The sequence below is a fragment of the Uloborus diversus genome, chromosome 6, assembly GCF_026930045.1.
Source record: "Uloborus diversus isolate 005 chromosome 6, Udiv.v.3.1, whole genome shotgun sequence".
NCBI lineage: Eukaryota > Metazoa > Arthropoda > Arachnida > Araneae > Uloboridae > Uloborus > Uloborus diversus.
The window spans coordinates 34,996,739-35,023,928 of NC_072736.1; the positions used below are offsets into that span (position 1 = coordinate 34,996,739).

Consider the following 27,190-nt stretch of genomic DNA (forward strand, 5'->3'; position numbering starts at 1 on the left):
AGCTACTTTTTTGACCCTTTCCACTAAAGAAATATTATCTTTAAGACAGGGATGCCCAACCACTAAGAACAAGGTGCACCCCCTAAAGGTTGTAAAGACCTCTTAAAAAATGAGAATAATACCCCTCAAAACACCCCCCTAAAAATTTTAATGCCGCAGAGTGCGCCATAACCCCCCCCCCCTCAGGTTGACACCCCTGCTTAAGATAAAGAGAGGAAAACTGAACAGCATACTCCAAATGAGATCTTACCAAACCTCTATTTTAAAGCAGAAGAAGGAATAGGATTGTAATTCCTTCAAAGCTTTAGTAGCCTATTCCCTATTGGAATCGAGAATAGCTATACTAAAGCTATTCCTGTTGCAATTCTAAGCTGAGCCCCTAGATTCCGAGGTGGCTGACATACCCTTCTGGAGCAACTGATTGTATGTGTCAGAAGTACTTTGAAGGACTCATCAATAACATTCAGATAACTCCCATTATTCAAAAGAGAATTAAATTTTCCACAAATTGCACGATGTAAAATGTCTCAGTGCGATGCTGTGGAAGAAAAGTTCATATGTATAACGAAATTTTAATTTGCAAAAAAAAAATATGTTTATACAGCAGTACTTAAAATGAGAAATTAAAAAAAAAAAAAAAAACTATTCATGTTAATACAACGTACACCTATTGAAGCATTTCTTCGAATTTGTACCAAATAAGATTTGAAAGAATATTCAATACATGAGAAATACAATAATTTTTAAAAAGCACTAAGTACATCACACTGACGATTGAAAAGTAATGAAATATTGTAAAAAGTAAAAAAATCATTTCATTTCTTAAATAATCCTCCAGCCAATACCGGAATTAAACCCAGATGTGCACCTATTTCCCGTTCCCCCTTTCTTTGAAAACAGGCGTTTTGAGCATTATAAATACAATTATAACACATTAACTAGAAAATAACAAAACTGTCATTGATCCAAATCCATCAGCTTTCAGTTGACAATGTTTACAACAGCAAAGTGTCTTCTTAACAGTACACGAGAAATAAATATGACTTTTAATGAAGAAAATGTTCAAAACTTAGCCAGAAACTTGTGTATTGGAGTATAAAATTCTAAACAAATCTGTATATGGGCATAAAATATGAAATTTGACTCCTGAAAAGTTGTAGCTTTGAAATCAAGTTTTCAAGGTTGTGCTACTCATAAAATTACTTCACACATTTGGCAACGGAAGTTTGATTGTTTTGTAACCATTCGTATCGTGGAGGTTGATTATGTTTATGGTGTTTTGCAATCTTAAATATGTGTTTTTAGATTAGGCGTGGTTTGATGATATTTTAAATTGCCTTGTTTTGAGAAATATTTTGCTGTACCTGTACACGAGGAATGTTTATTACTTACACCTTTTTTCGATGTATCCCTAAAATCTTTCTCGTAGATACGAGGACTGGAATTCGGAGATGGTAGCGTCTGAAATGCGTTTTCTAAATACTGATGCAATTCTCTTGTAATGCAAAGCGCAAACACTACCCATTCAGCCATATCTGCATCAGATGGTAACTTGACTGATGTCGAACAAGTGGAAAAAAATGGGGAAGCAAATGAGAGTTTCATGCGAGACGTTGACAGACAGGCTTTGTTTACGATACCCCGCTGGATGAGTGGACGCAGAAAGTCAAGAAATAAGATCAAATACGTCAAAGTTGATGTTCCTTTCACATCTGAGAGTCCAAGCACTGAAAATAAAGATGATATCTCCAAAAGCAAGAAAAAGAGCAGTGATAAATCGAAGAATTTTTTCACCAAATTATTTCGTCGAAATTCTACTCGTTCAAAGCCTCCTGCGGACGCTATTCCAAAGTCACCATCTTCGCTTTTTTATTTGATATCTGCCTCGAATTCGGACATTCGATCGAGTAATTCCATCTTTTTTCATTCCTTTGATTACCATGAAATATTCAAAGATAAAATTCCTGCGGTATGTGGGATCAAAAATCATGGAAATACTTGCTTTATGAATGCCGTGATTCAATGCTTGAGCAGTAATGATAGCTTTGCTGAATATTTTGTGATGGATCACTATAAAATGGACTTTATGAGGAGAAATAAAGTGCATTGTAAGAAATATGGCACTCACGGAGAAGTAACACAGCAGCTTGCTGCTTTGTTGAAATCTTTATGGTCTTGTCAGTATTATTCCAGCATATCTGAAAAATTTAAGATTTCTGTTGCAAAATATGGATCACAGTATGAAGGATCTGAACAACATGATGCTCAGGAATTTCTATTATGGCTTCTCGATAAAGTCCATGAAGACATGAATACAGCTCCAAAACAAAAATATAAAAAAACAAAAGTAATTGTGCTGTGAAATTTTTAATTTATTTCATAGATTTGTTTACATTTTAAAACTAAGCTAAGCAGATATTTTCATTAGAGAGTCAATAATCCATACAGCTAGGGACCATTAATTATAGTTTAGGATCTTACTGATTTTAGGGCCATATGATAATGATCACGTTGTTTTGATTTATTAAAGTAGACTAGAAATGTAAACAAAGTGGGTAAAACGCTTAAATTTTCAATATTACAAACATACATAGGGAAATATGCTGAGTATTAGAAATGTATTCATTGAAAACATGGAGGATCATAGGGGTCATGCTCCCCCCTCCCCCCACCATACCATTAATAATATTATTTGTCCATTATGTTCAAATACTTTATGAATGAAATGTAAAATATTGTAGTAATCTTTTCAATTTTTCTTTCATTTACATTCATTGCTCATGAACTTAATCAGTAACATACCTTATTCCTGGCCAATTTGGTGCTTTTTACTGACAAAAACTAAATTTTTTAGCATGCCCCCCCCCCCCTAAAATTATAATCTGTATCTGCTCCTGTGAAAACAATATAATACAAACTGAGAAACTCTGGGATTTTCAGTAGATTTGATCAATTTGTAATCAACTTTAAAACTTAGTTAAAAGCTATTTCAAGTTTTTATCTTTGTATATGATACATTAACATTAAGTCTTGTTCATTAACCCAACTTAGTTTCTCTAAAAGTGCTACGTATTTATCACTTAGTCAAATGCTAAAAAGAATGGAATAATAAAAAACATTTTGAGAGCACATTTTAAACATTGGCAATTTTTGGCACTGTACTGTACAAATATATTTATAAAAAGAAATTATTTGAGTATTTTTAAATACTCTTTTTATTATTTTACATCTAAAAATCAGTGTTAGAAATAAGTGGTGATTAAAAATTAAGAAAATTTCATAGTTATACTGTCAAACTTGCTTGTAACGAGCACGAAGGGACTGCAATATTTGCTCCTTATAACTGAGTGCTAATACAAAATTGGTTCGTGAAAAAAAAAATTGTACATGCTTGCTTTGTTTGTTTTTTATTTCTTTACCATACCAAAGAAGTTAGTTCATTTGTTTTGAACTTTTTATAGTTTCATGTGTGATTGTTTTTCGGGGAATATTCAAAGAGGGGGGGGGGGGGGGGAACTATATTGTCATTTGTACCGATGGCTTTCAAAAACGTTTGAAGCCGTTCTTCACATCAAAAGTTATTGAGTATGTTAAGAATAGCTCAGCTTCAAATTCTTTATATTTGTTGTTAATAGTCTTTGCTTTCTTCTTTTTCAATTTACATTTGCTTGAATTTAAACTACAATATCTTTGGAAGTAATATTATAAACTTCAACTAATTTATAATTTTTGAATACATCTTCACTCGTAAATTGAAATGAAAAACTGCACTCATCATTGGTTCTCAAGATTTATGACTCATCCCTAACTTTCAGTTAATTTCGAAATGTTGGAGGAATTTTCCAAGAAATGATTAGCTGAGCTAAGAGTCAATGGAAATTGTATAAATGCCAAAATTATTGCTCTCTTTAATCTTTGCTCACTAAAAGCGAGTAATGCTCCAATATATTTATCATTAAACCAACCAAATGTTTTTGAGTTTCTCGTTTAGTCCAAGTTCTCGTTAAATCACGACTCATTATATAAGCGAGTTCGACTTTTTCCAAAGTGTCAAATTTGAAGGATGAAAATTTTACTGCATCAAATATCTTCTTAACTCATTGTGAGTTAATGAAATTAACTTTATCTTTTCAGTTGTGATCTTTTTTCTTTATAGGCTAGTCTTGGTCGTTCTGATGAGGAGATTGCAGCAGAAACTCTTGCTAATCATTTAAGGTGTAACAACAGTTTTGTACATGATATGTTTCAAGGACAGTTTCGTTCCTCTCTCTGCTGTCTGGGGTGTGGCCGGTTCAGCAATACATTCGATCCATACCTCTGCATTTCTTTGCCAGTTCCAGATTGTCAAAGCATTCCAGTTTCTGTATTTTTAGTCTTGCTTAGAGAAAGAACCAAAATGGTGAGTATTGCACAATGCTTCTTAGATAGATACTTGATTATTTTCATTAAAATTAAGTCGGGTACTTGACCATTAACAGATATCATTTGTGGTATTTAAATCTTGAAATTTATTTTTCATTTTACTGTCAGCATTTAACACACCTTTTATTTTTTCTTCAGAAAGGGTTTTAGTATTCTAAATCATTTTATAAAATTTCATTTTCTCTAGTAAAGCCTTAGTTTGTTCTCAAAAATGTTTTTTTCAGTTCAACTTTTTCTGTTAGTAATGGCGGAATTGCTTATGATTTATGTATATAATTAATTTTTAAAATTTAATTAGTTTTTAAAAGACTTAAAGATAAAACCTAATCATATTTTAAAACTTTTAATGTACACTTTAATGGCAGAATATCATTTTGAAAATTCGAATTCAACCTTTTCTGACTTGTTATTTTTTTAATTTTTAAATATTGATTTTAATTCTTTTCTTTAAAAAAATATTAAGTGTATTTTAAATAAAACAGAACTTATTTTTTGAATTTTTGCATTTAGGTTAAAGTGAGTCTCTTAATTGATTCCCAAGCAACGGTAAAAGAGCTGCGGGAGAAATTAAATTCTAATTTTGGAATTTCTGAAAAAAATGTAAGTGTACTTGTTTCAAATTTTTTGAAACTTAATGTTCTTTAAAAACTGTGCAACAAAGAGTATTATCAATGTTTCTGTATTTAGTTGATGCTGAGAATTTTTGTTGAAAAATTAATAACATTTTAAACTCTAAAGAGTTCTATATCATTTCTATTGCTTCTTAAATGTATAACATTGTACTTGCTGTCTATAACCTTCCGTTGAAAAATATTGGTATTTGTTTAATAAACATAAGATGCTATTTTTGGTATAAAAAAAAATATAGTTCTAGTAAAAGTATGAAAGCTTATTTTATAAAAGACATAACCTTATTTTGCATTTTAATGCCTAATTTTTCTTTATTGTTTATTTTTATACTTTTCAGTTTTTGGTATTAGTTTCATATGACACCTTATGTGTGAGATTTTATGTAAAATACAATGAGATTGGTAATTAATCACATTAAAAATCAAATGCTTTCCAAGTTAATTTTGTTGCGAGTTAATTTCCTCACTTGGAGCAAGCTTATTTTGAATATATGTTCAATTTATTTTTTCACACTTGCAAAAAAGCTAAAAAGTCCCTAATTTTACAGTCTTTTTATTTTGATATAAGTGTCGCTACTTAAGAGAAGGATTCAGGGCTTTAGTTGGGGCAGATGTCCTGTGTGCTGAGCATCCTTCATTTCAAAAAATAAAGCTAACAGCGTACATTTAAACAATTTGCACCTGTGTGTTTTCAACTCTAGGACTTTTTTCTTTCAAAAGCGTTAAGTACGCTCAGGCAACAAAATTTTCAAATGTTGCTTCAAAAGTGAGTAATGGTTAATGCAAATTACTAATATTTTCTGACCTTCTGCCAGTGGCGTAGCTAGACCCGACTTTCGGGGGGGGGGGGTTACTTCTTTTACATATATATAATATATATATATATATATATATATATATATATATATATATATATATATATAATATGTGTATATATATATAATCGCTTGGAATTTTTTCCTTTTCTTCTTTTTTTTTTCTTTCTCTTCTCTCTTCTTTTTCTCTTTTTTTTTGAGACTAACATTTCGGGGGGGGGGGGGGGGTTTGTCCCCAAAACCCCCCCCTTAGCTACGCCCCTGCCTTCTGCCATAGGAAGCAAGTAGTGTACCACATTGTGCTCTTGACTTCCTTTTGTCAAATGTTTATTATTTTTTATGTTTTTTTTTCTTAGACCTTATTTGTAGAAATCATAGAAGGTAAATTCCTAAGAACATTTTCTGATGTGGATCTTGTTACTTGCTTGAATGAAAGTCAAGATATTTATGCCATTGAAACTCCACCCTCCACTCCAGATTCGGAAAGGGAGAAACTTGTAATGGTTATTGTATGCAAGCTTGAAACTGGAAAAGTGTAAGTGAATCTATTTTTATCAATACATAATTAGGTTGTTTTGTTGGCTCTCTTAAAATCAAATCGTAATAATTTGACTTAAAAAAATGGATCTAGAGAAAAATCTTATTTAAGATGCGTAAATACAATACTTTCACAAAACCAAAAGGTACCACTTGTTCCACCTTACAACATTATTCATTTTCAAAGCATTTTGCAATCAAAAGTTTCAAATACAAAAGTGATGACCAGCAGCAGGCCCTGGGCCCAGCTAGGCCGGTCCTAGTCAATTTATCAATCCGCACAGAAGAGCAAGAGTCCTTTTAAAACTTTTCACCCCATTGGGAGAAACAGCTGCTTCTGGTAAACTATTCTAAATGCCTACAACCCTGTTAAAGTAATAATTTTTCCTGATTTCAAGATTATGCTTGTTAAGTCAGACCAAACAACGTAAGTAGAAGCACAAATTTGCTTCTACTTACGTTGTTTGGTCTGACTTTACTATTCAGCACAAAGGTATTTATTTATCTTATTATGCTTGTTATTTGAAAAGCTTAAAACAATTACCCCTGGATTTGCTATCTGTGCAGAAGTTTAACCCACAAGTGTCCTTCATTTTAATGAACTTAAATAACTGGATCAAACCTCTCTTACTCTCCTTGCTCATGGCTGTACATATTAAGCATTTAAGCTGCAGCCGAGATGAATGTATGAAGCTTCCCCCCCCCCTCTTTTTTATAATCAAGAAAGACTGATGCAACCCGCGCTTCTTTTCCTGTTTAAACAGTTTATTTTGTGCACTGTATCAGTCTTCTTACCATGTGAGTTCACAAAGTTATAATTTGCAGAGAGATTGTTGATGTTGACATTTGATCAAACAATGCTGGGAGAATTATTTTCACAGAATAATCCTCTTGGAGAACTAGTTTATAACTTTTCAAATTGGCCATAACATTAACACTGAAAACTAATAAAATGCATACAGGGACAGACACAAATTATCCAAACCTATTTCATAACACAGAAATCTTCGCAGTTTGACTATTATATATGAAAAGCCAAAAAAATCCAGACTGATTTTATGTAGAGCAGAGTTTGAGAAGTTGCAAGTTCTCCAGCCAAGAGCATACATTGCATGCAGCCAACATTCCTCAATCAGCGTGCGAAGCATTGTGTGTGTTAGAAGGCTCCTTTCCATTTGAGTGAATTATTTAGTAACGCCTGTTTTTAGTGTTTGTCACTCTTTGTGATGTCCGAATTTTACAAACAACGAGTTTCTGTCAAATTTTACTTTTCACTTTTTACTCAGGAAAGCAGACAAAGAAACTTTTGAAATGTTCCACACAATCTATAAGGAAGATGCTATGGGGAGAACACAAGTGTTAAAATAGTTTTCTAACTTCAAAAAAGGGCAAATGTCAATTGATGACCAACCTCCCTCTGGTTCAGTACCACATCAAGCCAAGGTGGGCCTCTAGTCAGTTTGGTCGCCCCCTTCCCCCCCATAAAACTTCTCAAAATTATACTACTCCGATTCGGCAACAGGCCCCTAGTTTCCGTCTAGGCTGACATGGCTTTTCATTGGCCCTGCTCTGGTTGTCTTTCTACGTCTTGCACTGTTGAAATTATGGGAAAACCTTGAAAAGTTATGCATGAAAATTGATGTTGGACTATTCATGAACTTGGGAAATTATCCAAAGTAGCTTTGCGTACAGTCTATCGAATTTTGACTGAAGATTTGGTGATGAAAAGAGTGGTTGCCAAAGTTATGCCTTTGTTGCTGGTCTGCTAAACAGAAACAACATTGCATAGAAGTGTGCCATAAATATAAATAGGGAAAACTTTTTTTTCTCCCGAATGAACAAAGTACTGAACAAAGGGAAAGCGTTTTGTCGACATTGATGACATGAAAAGAGAAAAAACAACTGACTGATTAAGATAAATAAATACCTTTGTGCTGAACAGTAAAGTAAGAAAAAACGACGTCAAAAAAGCAAATTGCCAATTATAGCAAACACATGTTTCGGCATTATAGGGAACGCCTTTTTCAATGCAAAAAGTAATGAGCTTATGATGAAAAGCCATCCGACAAAAGCCAAGAGCAGATAAAAATAATGGATTAGCCAAACACCATTGAGAAAATTATAAAAAAATATGGAACCAATAGGAAATTCGTGCTTTTTTGACGTTTTTTTCTTACTTTCACTGACTGATTGTCAGGTATCAAGGAAGATATGTTAAAAAAATTTTTTGCTTAGTGGAATAAAAGATTTGACTAATGCATTAGGTGTTAATAGAGAATACTTCAAAGGATATTTAATATTTTTTTTAAATAAATAATATGAGTTTTAAAAAATTAGGCATGGTAGGGAACAGTCCATCTTAAAGTGACATCTTTTGGGGGCAACACCAAAAATAGGTTTAAGAGTTTGTACTTAATATAAATACTTCAAATTGTGAAAATGTTCCCCAATACATTTAAAATTATATTTAATCTGTCTAGACATTAAAATTTTTATTTTTTGTTGTATGTTCATCTTGCAATGTGTTTATAATATTATATGAGGCAGTGAGAAGCAAAGGGAAGTCAGTACCAAGGTAAGAGTTTTGCATATTACTAGTGCAAATGATAGGGGAACCTCTCTTATGTAATGGGACAAGAAATAGTAATAGTAACCCTCGTAGGTGCTGCTATACAGCATAATTTATAAAACAAAGTCAATGAAAACCTAACAAGGATCTGAACTTTGAATGAGTTTTACTCGAAACTTTAAATCATCCACTTACATCCCTTTGTTTCTCATTGCCTCATATTAGGTAACTTAAAGTTTTGTTATACCAAATAAAAATAAGTTGTTTCTGAAAAATTGTTTGAACTTCATGTTTATATACAATATATTTTTTTTTCATGTAGTTTGCGAAACTTTAAATCATCCACTTACATCCCTTTGTTTCTCACTGCCTCATATTAGGTTACTTAAAGTTTTGTTATACCAAATAAAAATAAGTTGTTTCTAAAAAATTGTTTGAACTTCATGTTTATATACAATATAATTTTTTTTCGTGTGTTTGCGTGTGAAGGGGGTGACACATCACATTACTATCCTGAACAGCATCCAATCTAGTATAAATGATTCTACAGATCTTATAATTAGTACATGCTGAATTTGGTATTATTTTTAGGTTCAATTTTTTTTTTCATTCATTTATTTATTATTATTATTGTTCTTAATGAACAATTCTTTTTTTTTTTTTTTGGTTTTAAGGTTTTGGAAACCTTTTGTTCTTGATGTTCTTAGAGAGTCTAGTTACAAAGAATTACAGTTCCAAATCATTGCTGCCTTAAGTACTGTCATTAAAGAGACTATAGATCTTGTGAGTACCTTTCTAAAACTTCCTTGAACTTTTTGAATTGTGTTCGTATGTTGCGCTGGCTTATCAAAAAATGTTTAAAGTTTTCTTTCAGTCTTTCATTAATTTTCTGTCCCCTTAGGATGCAGAAAACCCATTTACATTATATGTTGAGGACCAGTCAACATATGAATGTTTGTGTTCATCTGTTGATTTACCCCTGTATATGCCTGTCATTGATCAAGCCTTATCATCTTGTCATGAACATCCAAAACATCTCAAACTTTGCCTTGAATGGAAAGAAAATGCCAAAAATATGTAAGTTCTTTAAAAATTCATGGAAATTGAGTTTAAAATTCGGTTTTCAACATAGTGTGGCAAAAAAAATTTAAGAGCAAAAATTGTACACCATCTATTTCTACTTCTCTCAAATTTTTAATTTAAATTTTACTGACAGCTTTAGAATCGAAATAAAGAGCAAATAATTTTTGAGTGTAGTAATCAAGAAGTCCTATAATTATTTTACTTCATACTTTTTCTTGCAAACTAAGTTAACAGAAATTGTCTTTAGATTAAATATGTTTCTAGTTTTTTAAATATTTTATGTTAAAGTTTGTTTTGAAATTTATTTGAATTGAACCTTTACTAAATGCATAACATATTTACATACCTTGCCTATCCTTGTTTTAAAAAAAAGAAAAAGAAAAGATATTTGAATTTTTTCTCATTTAAATGTATTTAGGAAAAAATCATAAGAATTTTTAATAAGAAAAAAAATCATAAAAAATGATTAGTTTACATTTACTGCTAATCTGCTGTAAATATTGCAAGTATGCTCAAATTTGAAAGCAATTTTTAAAAAATCAAGTACACTAGCAAACGAATTTCTAGCTGCCTGGTGCATTGAAGTACTGTCCAACCACGGATGGCATGGAATTTTCAAACGTCCATATTAGACGAATTTATATGAATAAGGGGGAAAAGTAAAAATTTGATGTGCGTATTCAGTTCATTTGAATGAGACTCTGATTCTGCAAAAGCTGACATCGGTAAAAAATAATAGCTTCGACCATTTCCGGCTGTAAAATGGATGCTTATCTTTCCATACAATCCGTGGTCAGTCAGTAACTAGCTGTTGCGAAAAATGTACGGAGGCTTATCTCAATCTATGAACGAGTAATAAGGAGCCATCCATTAATGAGACCCTACTTAAATTCTTTTAAGTGCTCAAGCAGAGTTTGCAGTATAGTCTTATGAAAAAGGAAGTAACTTAAGGAATAATCTTTGAAAACCTATATTTAATTAAAATATATAAACTTTGTGTTGCTTGTAATAACATTTTAGAGCTTTACTACATCACTCTCTTTCAGAGTGTTCATATCGAATACATCACTAAGTGCTCACTAAACATTTACTACAAATATCTTTATCACTAAACATCTCACATTTTTGGCATAAGGGTCATTCCATGCGAAATGAGCAGAATTCGCAAAAAAGTGGTGGCCGCATGGTAACAGATTTTTATGAAATTTGATATACAGGTTCCTTTTATGCCTATATAAAAATATCTAAAATATTTCTGCTTAAAATTTTTTATTTAAATAGTTACATGCAATTGAAAATTGGTCAAATTGAACAGCATTCTCATAAATGCTAAATGTTGCACGTTTGAAGGCTTGTATCTTAATAACTATTTAATGAAAACATAAAATTTATATGTTTTTGCAATCTATGGACTAGGGTAATCAATCTGATATCAGTAAAATTTTCAAAGTTATTATAGTTAACTTTTAACATTTTCAAAAACTGCAAATATTTCAATTTTCTCATAATTAAGCATTTTATTTTTTAATCTCAATCTGTAAGGAATGCATTAGCTTTGATGAAATTAATACCCAATAATGTGCTAAGTATCATAAAAGAAATACCTTACTTTTGAAGTTGTATTTTAACTCATTTGTCTTCAAAATCAGTTTTAAACTTAGTGACATTTTGTAAAATGATGATTTTCCCCTTCACGTACACACAAAAATTCAAATGAGGGAAAATTCAGACAACTTTAAATTTTTTCAAGAATATAGAGCTGTGTTTCTACTATTTGCTTGAAGAAACTCAAAATTGGTTTTTGATTTCCAAATGTAAAATAAAATTCAGAAAAATAGCATTTTCTTTCTGTTTTATGGGTCAATCCATACAGGTTCGACGGATGGTTGCGCTCGACCATTTTTAATTTTTTTGAAATTCATAACCCTAAAAGCTTTATATGAAAGATGTTTAAAACCTCTTTTATTTTTTCTCTCAACTTTGATTTTTTGGATCTCATCAAAAGTGGTTTTCGTAGTCAAAAATGGGACTTTTAGACCTTTGCATTTTGGCCAAAATCTATTTGAATTACATTTATGACAGTTAATTTAACGCTTTGATGTTAAAGTGCATAAGTTGATAGTCTTACATGCTGAGTTACGTAGCTGTACATTAATAATTAAAATAATAGCAACAGGTTAAAGTTCAAGACCAAATGTAAAAATGTTACTCATTTCAAAGGGGGTTAACTCACGTAAGGGACGGAAACACAAAATGAAATACAGCAAAAACTAATCTACCACGCTAAAAAGAATATGTAACTGTTGCTGTGCGTTTGTGTACCTTTTATAGATTACAGCCCCTCGAAATTCGGAAAAATGACAAAAATGACATTTTTAGACCCCTATAAACCAAAAGGGGATTGAATTAAAAATAAAATTTCCTGGCCAATTGAATATTCCATTCAAATACTATATATGTTACACATATGTGTTTTTTGTATTTGGTTTGTAAAAAAGATACAGGTCTTTGAAATTAAGCAATTTCGCTAGTCAATTCACACACTAAAACAGAAATAAACAGTGTAAAAACTTCATGACACCTTCTTAAATTACGTATATTGTGCCCTATATAATACATTATACTGAAAAAACATATTTTAATTTTCAAAATAATTATTTTAATTTGATAACTTAGAAATATTTGGACGTGAATGAGTAGTTTATACCAGGGTTGGCAAAAACCCGGTTTTTTTTTTTAAAAAGCCCATGAACCCAGGGTTTTTTGGGTTTTTTTAAATAAAACCCAAAAAAAACCCAACTAAAGCTGGGTTTTTTAAAAGAAATGTGGGGTTTTTTTTGTCTTTTTTTAGAGGAAAGGTGGGGTACTCGTAGCATATTGTAGCATAAGTATATGGACAAAGCACAAAAATTGTCTTGATAAAAAAAGCTGGAAAATTCAGCATTTTCTGAAGAAAGGTATAAAAGACCACAAAATTAAAGAATTGTGAAGTTTCAGATTTTTTTAGTTTCCATGATTACCAACAGTTAAGGCAAAGTTACTTCTTGAGTGATAAAATCTATTGTTTATTTGTTCGTTTTTAATTTAGACATTTTTTTTTTTTTGTATTTTACTTTATTGTATTTCATTTTGTTATGCAAAACTACTGTAGAACCTCAAGTAGTTTAAATCCCTTGTTACTGAATTCCAGCTTAATCAAGACATTTCTTTGAATTTTATGTTGCCTGTTTTTCTATTTCTGTGTACAGAGTAAGAAATATTAAACTTTTTCGTAAGATAATGAAAATACTGTACATCCTATTCCGTTTTCTGTCCAACCATTTGTAAAACCTGTTAATTTCTAAAAAATATACCTTGTTTATTCGAGTTTTGTGACGTGTTGGTTTGCAGAAAATAATTCACATTGAGAGCCTTTTAGCTGAAGTAGTATCCTTTGTACAATCTGCAAATATTGAGAAAATCTGACGTGACAGGACTTAGTCAAGATAATTTGAGTTCCTTATTGACCAGTTGAAGGAAAAAAGTTAAATATATTTATTTAAAATCTTTGAAGCATTTTTTAATGCCCTTAAGAGTTAAGAAATACTATTAAAGTTCAAAATTCATTTTTTATGTCCATTGCCTATTGTGAAGAAGAAATAAAAAAGAAATTTAAATTGTAAAAGTATTTAAATTAATTATTTAAAAAAAAAGTTCTCAGAAAATTTTTAAAAACCCAAAAGTGGGCTAAATAATGGGTTTTTTTAAATGAGTTTTTTCAAAAAAACCCATTGGGTCCAATCCGGCCAACCCTGGTTTATACTGTGGAACCTGTATGGATTGACCCTTATGTGAAATTACGAGAATTCGAAGTACTAGATAAACGACTAAATGATACAAAAGCAAGTAAAATTAACATTTATTTCAATTAAAAAAATGTACATTTCAGCATGTCCTTCATAAACATGTTTTGAGAAAATGAAACACGAAAGAAATGGTTAGTTTTGCTAAACTTACAAAATAAAAAGAAGTAACTAATGAAATTTTATCTTAGTTCACGTTACTCTAGTAACAAAAATACGCTGATACCAATGATTAAAATTTAGTAGCATCTAAAAGACACTTCAATATATTATGTAAAAAAAATTGAGTAAATTTAGAGCATTCCCTCATTTTCAAAAAAACATCTTAAATAGAGGAAAAAATGAAATTTTTGGAAATTGTCGATTTTTTTTAAGTACAATTTCGTCATCAAGAAATTCATAATCAGTTACTAAATTAGAACAGATAGTTACTTATAGATAGTTTTTCAATCTGAATCATTTTTACTGTTATTTTTTCATTAAAAGAGCTAGAAGAGTGATTTAAAATCTGAAGTAAATCGGCAAAATTTCAATCTTTGTCAATATCTCATATTCAGAAAAAGATCCGAGTAAATTTTACTTTGCTCTTTCTCAATAGAGATTTGTTTATAGAATGCGGAAACATTTATTTTTTAAGTGTACGTTTATAACTTATGGAGTTATTGAGTATCAAACTGGCAGCAATGAACTCTGAAAATTTAGGCTTAGCGTAAGCATCAACTTCAAATTTCAATAACAAAGCAACAAACAGTTTTTAAACTTTCATACTTTGCATTTCCTCATAGATATGCATGGTTTACCTAAATAAAAATTTTCATTGAAATCTGTGACATGTCAGCCACAGCTGATTTGCTCATTTCGCATGGAATGACCCATATTTAAGCAGAATTTCTTTTTCTCATTGCAGATTAAAACTAAATGTTCCTTTCATTGATCACCATTCATCTGTCTCAGCAATAGCAGATTTAAAGAAGCTGTCAAATGAAGTGACTCTGCATGAATGTTTTGAACTCTACTTTAATGAAGAAAGAGTAAGATTTATTTATTCAATTCACTTTCTTTTATTTATTTACTAGCCGCAGTGTCTGACTTTGCACAGTCTACCTCGAAAATGAAAGTTATGTCAAGTGATGCATGTTCAACAATCAGGCTTAAACAAAAAAAATCTGTAAGATTTCCTGACAGATTGCAGAAAAATAACCAAAAAAGAAAAACTTTAAATCCCCCGATTACAGGAAAAGCCTCAAAACAAAAGCAAGAATTTTATTTGTTCAAAGTCAAGAAAATAATGATGGCAGATCTTTCTTCTCTATGATTTTATTCACACTAATAAAAACTGAGCTCGCAGCAGATAAATTTCCGATTTAATATTGATGTTCCTTTACTTAAAAATGCTTATAACTTTTCTCTTGATGATTTTAACAGCCTTGGTAGTTTTCATCTCCGAAGGAAGTGAATCTACTTAAGGAATTTTTTAGCAGGCTTTCGAATGAGACTGAAATTAAGACAATTGGATAATTATTTCGGGTAGAAAGAGCCATTAATGCCAGTTTCGGGTCCTAAAATTAAAATTCAAACTGTTTGGTACTTTTTTGGCGTTCAACCGCCCTCCCTCCCATGTTCCTTCTGGGGTGCCCAAGTACCTTCCTGCTAAATTTAGTCAAGATCCGACATAAACTGGACTTGTATATTGAACATACATGCAGTAGACCCGCATTTTACGCAAGGGTTACATTCCACAGAAATGCCGCGTAAATCGAAACCACGTAAATTGTGACCTAATAGTAGTGTTAAAATAGGGGTTAGGTTCCATAGATAAAAAAATACTTCATTCTGGTGATGACTAATTGTATAATAAGTTTAATGTATACTTATATAGATTTTTATGCACAACATGCACACATTTGGCAGTCATTAAGAATTTTTCTCTGTAATTCTTTGCAGAGCAGTAACGCATCCATGATCACTTGTGTCATTTCCATGATAGAATCTTCCTTTTAAAGCTCAAAACTCGCAGTCGCCAGTCGCCAAATGCGACCAATTTTCAAATTTTGGCGACCATTATTTTCACTTCAGTCGCCAATGTGGCTACCATTCACCAATGCAACCTTCTCTGACCTATAGTCTTGATATATGACCTTTCCCCAAATTCTTTTGTCCACTAAAAGTTTGTCTATCGGATCGCCAGGGATGAAGGAGGGAAGGGGGGGGGGGAGTATTGTCCAATTGTGGCTAATTGTGCTATGCGTTCTTGTTCTGAATAGGAAACAAAAATCGCAATCACGATGGCAAATTCGTTACAAAACTTGCTATTTTCAAAAACTCGGCTTTCTTTACACGCGATCGTAAAAATAGACAAATTTCATACACCAATTTAGTAAATTACGCTTTTTTGATCTTAAATTCATTTTTCAACTTTATTTCTCCTTAACAAATGGCTATTTCTTCGTTTTGCTGTATTTTTAAACTATGCATTTTCAAAATGGCGTCACTTTGTTATTGTTTATTTTACCGGTTAAGACGAAAATGTCCTTTCCAAAATAAAAAGAATTAATCTTGTACATTTGGTTTACATATGAATAAACAAAAATGGCGCCTTTGAGTCAAAATGCACCGAGACAAGGTAAAAACTATATCGCTGAAAAAAAAAGTTTTTTTGCAAGATTTTTGATTTTTTGTTTTAATCATATTGTTAGTTTTTCCTTTTTTTTCTTTTTAAAATAAAAAACCTACTGGAGGAGAGGACATATCCGTTTATTTACTTTATTTCTCCTTAAAAAAGTTGTTATTTTTAAGTTTAGCGGTAAATTTTCAAAATGGCGTCCCGTGTTTTCAAAATGGCGCCACGTTGTAGATTGTCCATTTTCACCATTTAGAAGAGGAAAAAGTGTGTTCCAAAATAAATAAAGAGAAGTACAATCGTATTTATAAACCACATAAATAATAAAAAAAATGGCATTCCTGCATCTAGAGAAGGTGGAAAGAATACGGCTGAAATCCTTTTTTTCTTCTGCTGGATCTTTTATTTCACTTTTTATTTTTTTTTTCGTTTTGTTTTGTATTGTTTACCTTTCTTTTATTTATTCATTTTTTGACACTCTGGCTTCGATTTTTATAAAATTCTGCATGCATTTGTAAAAACAAAAAAATATTTTTGTAGAACCGCAAATGGTTTAGGTTTTACATTCTGTTCAAGTTTTTGGTATTTTGTTGTTTTCTTTATCAAGGAACTAACTCGTGTTTTGGTTGAAAGCTGTGATGTTTCTAGAAGTTTTGAAAGCTGAAAAAAAAAAAAAAAAAAAATCTTATTTATTTATTTATTTTTTTATCCTGATGTGTTTTGCTTAAAGATAAATTAATGCAGATTATAGTTTGCAAAAGATGTGTTAAATAATATCTGGGCAGGGGTGCCCGTTCCCCCCAAGTTCAATTCCCCCCCCCCCCTCCAAAATTTTTCCTCAACCTTCTTTTCCTTTTTTATTTTTAGCTCATTTTTATTTTATTTATTTTTTTAGTATTTTTTATTTACTTATTTATTTTTAATTATTATTTTATAAGAAACGTTCTTTGCTACGCCAATGACATATGCACAAATACTAAATAAATAAACGGATTAAAATAAATTATTTAAATTAAAATAAAGTTTGGCTATCATTTTTTGAGATTTGGCTACCATTTTGTGAGGATCTGGTAGCCATTGGCTACCAATTCAAAATTTGAGTTTTGAGGTATACTTCCTTCACTAACAAATCAGAAATATCATTTCTCTTGTCTAGGAATGGCTCAAAAATTTCAATGTGAACATTTTTGGTTGTGTGTCACCAAAGTGGGTATCCTCGTTGGTTTTGTCATCCTTTGTCATTCCTAAAAGCTTTTCTTCCAGTGAGTTCTGAAACTTTGTGAGTTTAATAACTTTACTTCTGGAAAAAGCTATGGAATCAATCACATAAAATGTCTCCAGGGGCCCAAGTTCAGTTATTAGCATGCCAAAATGCAGTTTATTACGTGTAATCTGCAATCTTTAAGAGTTAGAATTTTGAAAGAGACAAAAATGTTATCTGTTTGCATTTCTGCATCCGCGTAAAATTGAAACTCATCCGCGTAAAATAAAATAAAGGTGTCAAATCTTAAACTGCATATAATCAAAACCGCATAAAATAAACACACACAAAACAGGGGTCTACTGTACTGTCTGACCATCGACTATATGGAAAGGCTATTATCCGGTTTACAGGCGGAAATGGACACGTCCATTGCATTTCAGGGATAGTAGTTTTTCTGATACAGATGTGCGTTTTTGCCTCTTTATTATTTTGACTCAGATTTTTTAAAAATGACTATTTATTAACTGCAATTATTTTTTAATCAAAAGTATATTCGATCTATACTCTCATTAAAAAAATTATTGATTAATTTTGTTAACAAGATAATTTTGTGCGTAGGATTTTGCTTTTAAATTTCCAAACAAAATGAAAACATTTTTTTTTTTCTTTTTGTTGTTTCCATTGAAACTCATTTTATTTCCACTCATTTTCACCTCAATAAAGACAATAAATGAATAAGACCCCAGTGAAATTATGAAACGCGTGCATAAAAATCCCATCTCTATTTTTCCTTCTCTCCCGCTAGATTTATTCAGATGAAATCATCTTAACTTGGCCGATTTCCCAATTCCATGGTCAAACAGTAGGTACATTTCTATTCCCTGTTTTATTTATATAGACTTGTTTTTGGAAATTTAAATCGATATTGAATATCTCAGAAAAGGGCTTATAACAGTAACTACTGCATTCATGATTTTCTTGAGGTGTTGAGAACATTAAAATTATATTAATATATGCAAATTTCATATGATAAAAATTTTGCAATGGTGATTGTTATTTAGTTATTTATTTTTATTTTTATTGCTGAGGAATATAATAAAAATATCTGAATAGTTAAAACTTGGAATGGTTCAAGTGCTCTAACACTATTGTTTATGACCTACAATTTGTGTCTATATCCTATGACTCATGTAAATCACACGACCTGATGCTGAATTTATCTGTTTTATAGTTTAATTTTGCAACCAAATTGTAGAAAATGATGCTAGGGAAATTGTTTCAGGAATGTTATAGTCAATTGTGTATTCCCTCAAAATGTTTTTTATTTGTTGATTTATTTTAATTATAGTTAGGAAATGAAGATGCTTGGATGTGCCCTTATTGTCATCATCGTTTGCCTTGTGTTAAACAGTTGAGCTTATGGACTGTGCCTGATGTACTTATTATACATTTGAAAAGATTTAAACAGGTAAATAATTATTGTTTGAGATTAAAAAAACAATTACTTTTCCCCAGTCCTTGTTTAAACTTTCAAATGTAGTATTTTTGCAGCAGTTTTCTCATCTACTTATTTATGCATTGACTTTCTTCAGCAGTTAGTAAATTAAATTCTTTGCATTAATAAATAAATAATCTAGCATTTTTTTAATCAATTTTTTTCCACTTTCTCATTAATTTATACTGTAATTTCCTGCAATTCTTTACAATTAGCTGTTTATTGTTTTTAATGATTTTTCTTTTCCTTTTCAAGCAGTGGCAATTTTGAAAAAACTTCATTTTTTTTTTTTAAATGAAAAGTATTATTTATTTGCAGTTCTAGAGCTTGAATATGCCATATTTCTGTAAATAAAGAAATTAGCCAGCATGTAATACATTCCTATTTTGTGCAGACAAGAGGAGTGGGGGATACAAACTTAACATTTTAAAGGGAGGGGGAATGCTCAAGAATCTAGTTTTGTGTGCAAATATATTCTGGAGCTGTCAATGAAAGGGGAAACAAATCAGCCAAGAATAAGGTTCTCGACATAGAACTTAGTGAATTAATTTGATTGAAAATAAAAGAAACATTTTTTCAAATGGTTACTTGAAAAAGTAATTTAAAAATTCCTTTTGAGATTACTACATTTACATACATTTATTCATGAAGTATTAAAACATAATGTTTATGATATATTTGCATTGAGTGCAGAAAAAATACCATTAAAATGAGATTTTAAATAATACCTCGTGAAGAATACTGCATAAGTCTTATTACAAATTTATTTTACTAATATGGTTTTGACATTAGTAGATACTCATCAACAGAATTTTTCCAGTTATAGAAAAATTGGGTGCAGACGAATGTTACCGCTGCTTATTTGAATTATGTTTGCCTTAAACAGTTTTCATTCATTAAAGCAGCTGATTCAACAAAACAAAAACATGTAAATATATTTTAAACGTGGGATTCTACATATAGTTTAAAAAAACCTAATTTAATTTTCAGTGAAACAAGGTTAAGTCTTTAAAAGTGTGCCTTTAACTCAAAATATTCATTTTTTAATTATTTAAAGAAATTAGTTGTACAATAAGATGAAAAAACAATTTCGAAATTCAAATTTTAACTTATCTGATTCAAAAATGTATCTGCAATTGATTGCTAACAATAGGTAGTAGTGGTGCAACATTGATGGCAAAACATTGATGCTTCAAAGCATTGATGCAAAAAAATTAAAATGGAAATTATGCAAAAATTTCCAAATTTTTTTCATAACATTACATTTAGACATTAGATGACATTGATTTATTTCTTCTCTTTTGAAAACTAGAGTGCTTAAAAAAATTAAGAGAAAAGAATAATAAGCAATGACTGTACATCAAAATTTTACACTCATATACACACAAATATTTTATCAATATACACAATGAGTGTATATATTAATAAGGAATTTGTTTTATTGTAAATCTCACCCAGTGAGTTTGTTGTAAAAATCATAATTGGGCAGCAGATTTTTGTTTGTTACTTTTTATTTCTTTGGCACTTTCAGAAAGCTTCACTGAAAGTTTTTAGCAAATCTGTTATACAGTCTGCATGTTTCTCAAGATTTTTTAAAAAGAAAATAGGGTATACAGTGCCACAAAAAATGGCTTTAAAGAAATATATATATTTAATTATTTTTCTTAACTAGTTTCAATCAGTTTTATTTTTCAAACAATCATCAGATATCAGCTGTTCAAATGCAATGAGTCTTACAGCAGAATTTCATTCCATAACAAAATGTTACCAATTGTTCTGTTTCATGACTTCCATGACCCCTTCTTTCTATTAAATTGAGTGATTATTTTAAGGTACATTTTCCATGTATCTTAGTAGTTTTCTGGTGATGAAAATAAATTTATTTCAGATCATTATAACATTAGTATAAGTTTTTTTTTTCTTTTTTTGTTACAAATAATTTATTAGATGGTTCTAAGATAAGCAGATAAACTAAATTCACACTTTTACTTTTGCATCTTGAAAATAGGTTTCTTGCAATGCTGAAGCACAGCATCTTCAATTTGCATTGAAAATTTATAGCTCAGTGAATTGTTTTTCTCAAAATCAACAATTGTCCTAAATGTAATCATGTGCAAAGTGTGATGAAATGTTTAGATTCTGTAAACAGCATAAAAAATGTATTTTCATTTATTTATTTCTTATTCTACTATTTTAGGCATTTTGTCAGCGAACGAAGATCACCACTTTTGTAGAATTTCCCTCCTCCGGGTTGGATATGAATCCGTACATAGCTAGTAGAAACCAGAGCAATCATGCTCAAAGCAATTCACTGCAGTTTTGGTCTCCATGGAAACGATCACGAGCAGCTTCATACATGAAACATGAAGACAATGTGTATGAGCTCTATGGTGTTTGCAACCATTATGGTAGCATGCAGGGTGGCCATTACACAGGTAAGTTGTACATAAAATACAGTTGTGTTTAAACTCAAGTTGTTTAATATTTTGTGTTTACAGTACTTTTTACTTCCTTTTACAAAAAAAGAAGAATTGGATTCGCGAAAAAATTTTCACTCAAAAATCCGCCTTAACTTCCATTTTACTCATCCCCGAAAGAATGTTGAGTTTTTTTTTTCAACCGGACCACACATGGATAAGTGCCTAAGAAGGTATAAACACCCAAAATATCCATTTTGACGATTCCCGAGTTAATTACAACAAGTTTTCTCGTGACGTTTCCTCGTATGTATGTGCAGATGTGCTTATGTATGTCGCATTACTCAAGAACGGTATGTTTTAGAAAGTTGAAATTTGGTTTGTAGACTCCTTCTGGGGTCTAGTTGTGCACCTCCTTTTTTGGTTGCATTTGGATGTTCCAAAGGGGGTCTTTTACACAGGGATCCCAAATGGTCCGCTTTTCCCGCCTTAGTCCCTTTTTAAGGGTAAAGTCCGCTTTTGACCGCTTTTTAACATTTTGGTCCGTTTAGTCCACTTTTATATTTTTTTTACTTAAAACTCAGATTTTAAAAGTTTTCATTGCATTAAAAGATGGTGTGTGCTGATGTTTGTCATGCCCAACCCCAAACACATGGCCGCGGCGCCTTGTTTCTATTCAACCTGTCTTTTTTGTATCATTTCTATTTCGCTTCAGATTGACGTCAATATGCCTCCTTCAAACGCTGCAGCGTGGAAATCTAGCAAATGGAGAGGCTTGAAGGAGAAGTTATGATGTCTTTGTACGCCCTTGAAAAACCTTGGAAAAGTGCTTGAAAAAAAATTCATTTTCAAGTGCTTAAAAACGTTGAAAAAAATGAAAGTTTTTTTTAGTGCTTGAAATCGGTAGAAAAGCATTGAATTGTGCTTAAATATTTTTCAAGGACATTTCATAAGTGCAATTTTCTGAACTTGGGTTCGATATGCAGCATCGCGAAAAATAGCTTCCTGTGTTTGTGAGTTCAAACTTTCTGTATCTTGTTAATATTTTGATATTTTTGACAATCAGAAGTTATTTTAACACACGTTACCTTATATTAGCTTATTTTATGTTTAATTTCAATAAATAATAACGTAATTTTTTTTCGGAAGCATGGCAACATGAAACTTGCTCGAACTTCGCCGAAAATTTCTTGTCGAGTTCGAGATTTCAATCTCTTTGCATCTTGTAAATATTTTGCTATTTTTGGCAATCAAAAGTTATTTTGACGTGCGCCTTTTGATGTCCTTAAAGGGTTAATCTCACTGAACCATTTTCAACCCATTCATTTAGAGCTTTGACTATGGTCATGTAATAGTTCTCTTGTCTGACTGTTAAGCTGCTAACCTGGGTACATTCCTTTGAAGAAGGTCTCAGTCACACATTGATATTTTTATATATGAAATGTGTACCATGCTCACTTAGTAATTAACACGGAGTTCAACTTCGAATTAGCCATTTATTCGAGTAAAATTGTCATTTCGCACCTACGATCATAAATGCCCTTATTTGTAATTTTAGAGGGAGAAGAGGGTGAAAAGGTTTTCTGTTTTTTTTTTTTCAATTCTTTAATTTAAAGAGAAAAACTTTTTTTTTCTGCTTACAAGGAACGAAACTGAAAGTATTAGATTCGTGAAGATTTTAAGTTTTGGAATTTAGGCAGACTTACCATTTTGAGGGGGTTCATATTTTTGTTTTCCTTAGAATACATGTGGAAATCTATTATCTAAAATACATTTTTTATAATTATGAAAGCAATTTCATAATTATAAAAATATCAAAATTTTAAAGTAAGAATATTTTTAATAGCAGTCATTCATTACTAGCTTGCAAGGCTTTATATTTATGCTCAAAATTTATGAAAAAACTAACTGGTTGCACAGTCAACTCTGGATAACTCAAAGCTTTATAATTGCAATATTCCTTTATCATAAAGTTTCATTGGGTCCTAAACTCTTGACAAAGTTTTGAAACTTCTCAAAACTGCCAATAGCTTAGAGGTTTTAGCCTATCTCTTGGTATTTATTGTTATTGAATGTTGACTGTGTACAAATTCTTGGTGGGGAGCCCTCTGTGCTTAATCCAAAAGCTACAGAAATGGAGACCAACACTATCTGGTATGCCACTTGGCATGGAATTAACTTACATTTCTATAATATATCGTCACCTCATAGCAACAGTAGGATATCTTAGTGTTATTCTTGGAATTAGTTGTCTTACTGTTGTTCTGAGGCGACGATATATATTAGTAAATGCAGTGATACAAATTCATTTTATATATATTTCAACTACAGCTATAATAGTGTTCCTGTTTCTATTAATCTATTTAACTCACCCTTTTTTATTTATTATGTACTTAAAACAGTTGTTAGCATTCTTTTTTGGAACATTCTTATATTTGTATTTTGCACAAGCTCCTATTTTGTTTATTGATTTTTTTGTATAATGTTTATATATTGTATATTTTGGTTCCAATGAAAAATAGTTGTGATTGTTTCATTTTTAGCTTATTGTCGAAATCCTGTTACTGGACATTGGTACATGTATGATGATACTAAAGTCCAAGAAGTTCAAGCTAGTGATGTAGTTTCAACTGATGCTTATATTTTATTCTATCAACGAAGTACTTTTTCTACACAATCGTGTGCTTCTTCTTCTTCATCTGGATACAGCAGTGCCTCATCTAGCTTTTTTGTTGGGCCAGATCACTGGGCTTTTCGAATGCCCCCCTTTTTACGTGATGGGCCTATGACTAGTAAAAGCCAAGATAACTTGTATGATGTTGGTAAGAAATATTGTATCTGTAGAAAAAATATATGAATACTTGTTTTCATTTATGCAATTTTTTTCGTCTGAATAAAATGAAAGATGGCTTTGCAGAGTTTTACAGAGCTAAATAACTTTGAAATCCCATAATGAAGGCTGTAAGAGAGTATTGGTAAGCAGAGGTGGGTAAAATATTTTTGCCGTTAAAGGGAAAGGTAGCGCGATCCGTATCAACAGAAGTCCAAAGTTCAAAGTGTGTACTGTCCTGGTGAGGTTAAGAATATTTTAGCATGGCTATTGGGTACTAGGAAAAACCATAAACAATGGATGGTTTGGAGATATTTCACCTCTGCTTATCACTGCTCTCTTCAACCATTTACATTCAAAATTTTATTGCTAAGTCCAGCTCAATAATTGGTCAAATTCAATGTGAGAAGTTTCAATTTTAGTCATTAAAAATAAATAAATAAATAAATAACTTTAAAAAACTAATTTTTCTAATAGCTATAAACTTTATGTTAACTATTAACAAAAACTGGAGTGGGACAAAAAAAAAAAAGAGAGAGAGATAGACTTATAAAAACATTTTTTTTTCTGATTATGCTGTGTAAGAAAATGCTAGAAACTTAAAAAAATTCATAAATATAATATGCAGTTCTTCCCTTGTAAATCTGAGTAATTGTGCAATTTTTAGTAAATAACTAGTTGCATGCATTTTTTAATTATTGCATAACTTAATTCTGTGGTTATTTGCTAAAAGTTGATGTGTCAAATTTGACCATTTTCTGTTTTATCGGTTGTTATATATGTTTAGAAAGATTTTTTTCTATGCCAGAATTTGATATGTCTTCGGAAAAAATGTGAACTACCAAACATGATATAATAAAAACTTTCATTCAATTTTTTATCAAAAATTGACAACTCTACATATCATGTTTTGCCATACAAAATTTGACGTACAGTCAAACCTTGATATCTCAAACCTCCTTATCTCGAAACCCTTGATGTCTTGAAAAAAAATTTCCCCAGCATTTTCTATAAAACTTCTATGTATTTTCCATAGTTTTCTCGAAATTTATTTTTCAAAACCCTTGATATGTCGAAATATTTGCACGGAAGCAAGTTTCAATTGTCATTTTTCTTTGGCAAATTTTGTAGTAAAAACCAGTTTCAGGGACAATTGCTTAACGTTTTTCATCCCTTTTCTTGGAAATTTTGTGAATAGAGGATTGGGGCAAGATAAAAGGGGAATGTTGGTATGAGGAAGGTGCTGTGTTTCCCCCAGAATATAGAATCTTTATGCATTTGTTGTCCACTTTGAGTAAAGGGGGTTGATTTTTTGCCAGTCAGTTTTCAAGTGAAAACGGATAATGCCTTCCTCATTTTCATCATTTTGCTTTTATAACTCCTACAAAACGGCTGCTGAGAACTTTTTGAACGTAGGGTTACTGGTTGAAGATAAAATTAGAATTTTTAAATTTTTAGGTGAAAAAACCAAGTTGAAATTGTTGTTCATTTCAAAATCTCATCTTGTGCACTTTCGACAATTATAAAATTTCAAATCTAGTAAAATATTGAAGACTACTTTATTGATCGTACTTCAAAGTGGTCCCATAGTATATATATAAATGCATATAGTGTACGTGTGTGTAATTGTGAGAGTTACTAGTGTAATTATTTTAAAACCTTGATTACTAAAAAACTCGATATCTCAAATTTTTTTCGTGTCCCGAGAGATTTGAGACATTGAGGTTGTACCGTATCAACTTTTGGCAAGCAACTACAGAATTAATTCATGATTAAATTACCATTCTCCTAAAAAAAGAGAATGTGTTGATATCTTTTTCTTATTTTAGGCAATACATCTTCATTAGATAGACGTTCCAGCTCTTTACACCGTCCACTGAATCGCGGCTCAAAAGCTTATTCAACTATGAACCCGTCCATTGAGCGCAAAACAGCTGTAGTCAAGCCCTCCGTCAATGCAAAGCAGGACACCATTGAGAGTAAAACTGATTCCAAGACAAATGGTGTTTTTGAACAACCTCCCCCTCCTCCCCCTGCAAAACATTATTGGACTGTTACATCTGTATGAGGTACACTAAGTATTAACGAAATCTTCAGGATTTATAAAACAAAATATGCAGAAATCTATTCTAATTACAGTCATTGGAAAGTATTTTAGCTTTAACATATTTTCTCTAATGGCTTTGAAATATTTTTCTTAATATATTAAATGTTATTTTATGAGAATTTACTATATTAAATGTATAACATTTATTGAATTAGCTATTTGTTTGGTTTCATAAATATATGCTTCATTAATTTTGCTAATTATGTTATGTAGTATGAAAAACCAACTGTTATTGTCATTATTATGCAATCATGATTTGAATCTAAATAGAATGTATTGTGGTATGTGTTTTTTAAATATTTACAAATAAAATAGCAATGCGTTTTTTTTGTTCCCCCTCCCCCCATTTAAGTTTAGATAAAATAAGTTGATTTGAGCCCTGTGTAATAATTGTCCCAATTAATATAATTCTTTTAGTTATAAAACGATTATTAATGTTTCTAATGGTAATCATTTAAATTTTAATTCAAATATTTAGGTAATTTGTTTTGATGTAGCATTTAACATTTCCAAAACAACAGTAGTTCTTTTATGATGAGATATTTTTCAATTATTAAATCTCAATTTTTTATCTTATGGATGTCTTATTGTATGAAAATCATAAAATCATTTCCAAATCT

The 27,190-nt window shown here is 30.9% G+C and overlaps 1 protein-coding gene across 1 annotated transcript; it reads left to right on the plus strand.

The window, feature by feature from the left end:
- Positions 1-1,465: 1,465 nt before the first annotated feature.
- On the plus strand, positions 1,466-26,629 carry LOC129223776 (ubiquitin carboxyl-terminal hydrolase 31-like). The gene is made up of 12 exons (XM_054858135.1): positions 1,466-2,347; positions 4,157-4,399; positions 4,933-5,022; positions 6,223-6,401; positions 6,550-6,558; positions 9,647-9,755; positions 9,874-10,049; positions 14,805-14,928; positions 19,070-19,189; positions 21,414-21,651; positions 24,177-24,455; positions 26,293-26,629. Exons 1-12 carry the CDS (start codon positions 1,502-1,504, stop codon positions 26,529-26,531), a joined length of 2,652 nt encoding a protein of 883 aa, XP_054714110.1. The 5' UTR covers positions 1,466-1,501; the 3' UTR covers positions 26,532-26,629.
- The last annotated feature ends 561 nt before the right edge of the window (positions 26,630-27,190 follow it).